We start from the raw sequence: 2544 nt of genomic DNA on the forward strand, positions 1-2544 counted from the left end.
CGGCAGCCACAACCATCTGTGATATTTCTTGTCGAGTCCAAAATATGATTTGCATTGTGGGCTCACCAATCAACCATCGACTTTAATACAACTGCTGAGGAAAGTATCACAGAAGCTCAATACCTTCATCACAAGGAAAACTTGGAGGAAGCTCATAACTTGAGCCCTAGTTGGACCCACCTCCACATAAGCCATTGAGTTAGGGAAAAATATAAGCTATTGAGTTAAGGGCTAACTCGGTATCATCGGTTGCTTCTATTAGCTCTACACATTCAATTTGGGATGTCTTTCTTTCGCACTACCACTCATGTGTGCATTATAATCCGGGTTAGGAAACATTTGTCGGCGAGGGTGATTGAGCATCTATATTCACTTGTTTGTGGGGAAAATTGTCCAAACAGTTCCACATTTATAATATTTCGGCCAATTAAGCCCTAAAACTTTCAATTTTTTTCCATTGAATCATAAATATTTTTGACATCTTTTCCCATTGTTATTGAAACTACAATTTCATAGTTTGATTGTTTGAAAGATACCTGTCTAGCAACAATACCAGAAAAACATTTTATTTTCCACCATCATTGGTCCTCCGTACATACACATTAGCCATAATACCCCTGCGTACAATTAATAACACAGGATTAATTCCTAATATATAAATAAAATTTGTATTTAAATTTTAAAGCACCTAATAGAAATTTTCTAACTCGCACTTGTATCTACCTTTCGCCGCGACGTTGTAGGGGATGCGTAGGTGGCGACCATCACCGCCAAGTCTGAGACCGGGACATGGACCCTCTCCCCGTCGGAGAATATCTCGCAGAACGAGTTGAAGTGGCTGGCGAACCGGTCATACAGCCGGCCTGATGCGTTCACGCTCACATAAAAGGGCCAATCGGCGAGCAACACGGCCACAATAGTGAAGACCCGGGCGGGCGGGTTGTTGAACCACCTATAGTACCACCGTACCTTCTCTTTGGGGCAGGGCGCAAACACCTCGTCGCGATCAAGCGAGCTGGTGTTGGCATGGTGGCGGCAGTGGCTATCCTTCCGGGAGAAGTACGGAACGAGGAGGGCCATGTGGAGGAGGAACCCGACGGCGTCGTTCACAAGGCGATGGTCACCGAAGGCTCCGTGGCCACACTCGGGGGCAATGACCCGGACGCCGATGAGGAGGCAACCCTGGAGGAAGAAGTAGGATGGCCAAGCGGCAAGGCGCCGGGCCATCGGCCGGAGGAGGGAGTGGCGGAAGCAGTGGGGAGGAATGGCTCTCTTCAGGTCACCGAGGGTGAACGGCGGCTTTTCGCGAGGGACGTGGTGGAGATCGCTGCGAAGGGCCGACATGCCCTTGTTGTCACTATCGGCTGCCCCGACGACCGACTTGGACTTTATGTTGACGCACATTTTACGTTCGACACCCATAGATTAAAAAAAAAAATACCTGAGGAAAAATAGAGTTCAAAATTCATGTTAGAAAAGTTCAAAAATAAACTATTTTTGGGTGGCAAATTAAATGACAAAGAGATGAAACATTGGCAAATTTAATGATTAATCTGTACATTTTGTATTTCTTTCCGGCAAAACAAAAATCTTACAATCAATATATCTGTATATTCAAGGTAAAACGGCTAATTATGTCATTTTTTTCCCATTATGCCCTCATAAAATTATTTCCCTTATTGTCAATCAAGGAGAAAAAAAGGGTGAAATTGACAAAAGCGAAAGGACAAAAAGGTAAAATAAAGAAACTAACTACCAACGTTGTACTTTCCATTACAAGTGGGACTTGGAAAATTACTCATTGTCCTTATACTGCAATCTACCCCATCCTTGCACTATATGTGAGATACTAAGAATGCCTTTTTCTTCTTTTCTCTTAGATTTTTGAATTTTTAATGAATGTTTGTTTTCCATTATTGAAAAATAGCAAAATGTTCATCTAGCGTTTTCTTTACGGAAAAGATAGCGAAAAAATTAGTTTAAGTTTAAATGTCTTCACGCAATTAAAGTTGTAAGCTGTAATTGTTGAATCATACCGATGGAAAATTATGCGAAGCACGCGCAAGCAATTTGAACATGCATTCTATCATAACATGTTTTGCGTTAAACAAATCTTATCGATTATCTTGCGCTCCGTCACTTGATGACAAATCAACGATAAAATCTTTACCGACACACTAAATTCGAATTGAGCGTTGCAAATCATGCGACCAGAAACGCTAAGAATTGTGCAAATGCAAAGAACGAAGCGGTATCAGATTACATTCGATGAGAAAAAGGTTCTGGAGTACTTATGTAAGAGAAAGATCACGAAAATGCTAAATGAAAAGAACTAATTCCAAACATATATATACATCAAGTCTCAAGTCTTACCTCTCTCTCTCTCTCTCTCTCTCTCTCTCTCTCTCTCCTGCATGCAATCCTTAGCAGTGGGAGGGCATATTTATATGTAAAGCACTCTCATGAGTCCATGCGAACGCCTGGACTTCATTGCCCTCTCCCTTTGACACGAATTATAGTCAAATCATTTTATTTTCTTTTATT

General features: G+C 41.7%; 1 protein-coding gene across 1 annotated transcript; it reads right to left on the minus strand.

Moving 5' to 3' along the window:
- Window positions 1-586: 586 nt before the first annotated feature.
- On the minus strand, window positions 587-1404 carry LOC115738168 (delta(12)-acyl-lipid-desaturase-like). Its single transcript, XM_030670698.2, has 2 exons — window positions 724-1404; window positions 587-617 (listed from the first exon to the last, which is right to left on the minus strand). The coding sequence occupies exons 1-2, from the start codon at window positions 1402-1404 to the stop codon at window positions 603-605; spliced, it is 696 nt and encodes a 231-aa protein (XP_030526558.2). The 3' UTR covers window positions 587-602.
- Between the last annotated feature and the right edge of the window lie 1140 nt (window positions 1405-2544).

The sequence above is a fragment of the Rhodamnia argentea genome, chromosome 8, assembly GCF_020921035.1.
Source record: "Rhodamnia argentea isolate NSW1041297 chromosome 8, ASM2092103v1, whole genome shotgun sequence".
In the NCBI taxonomy this organism is placed as follows: domain Eukaryota; kingdom Viridiplantae; phylum Streptophyta; class Magnoliopsida; order Myrtales; family Myrtaceae; genus Rhodamnia; species Rhodamnia argentea.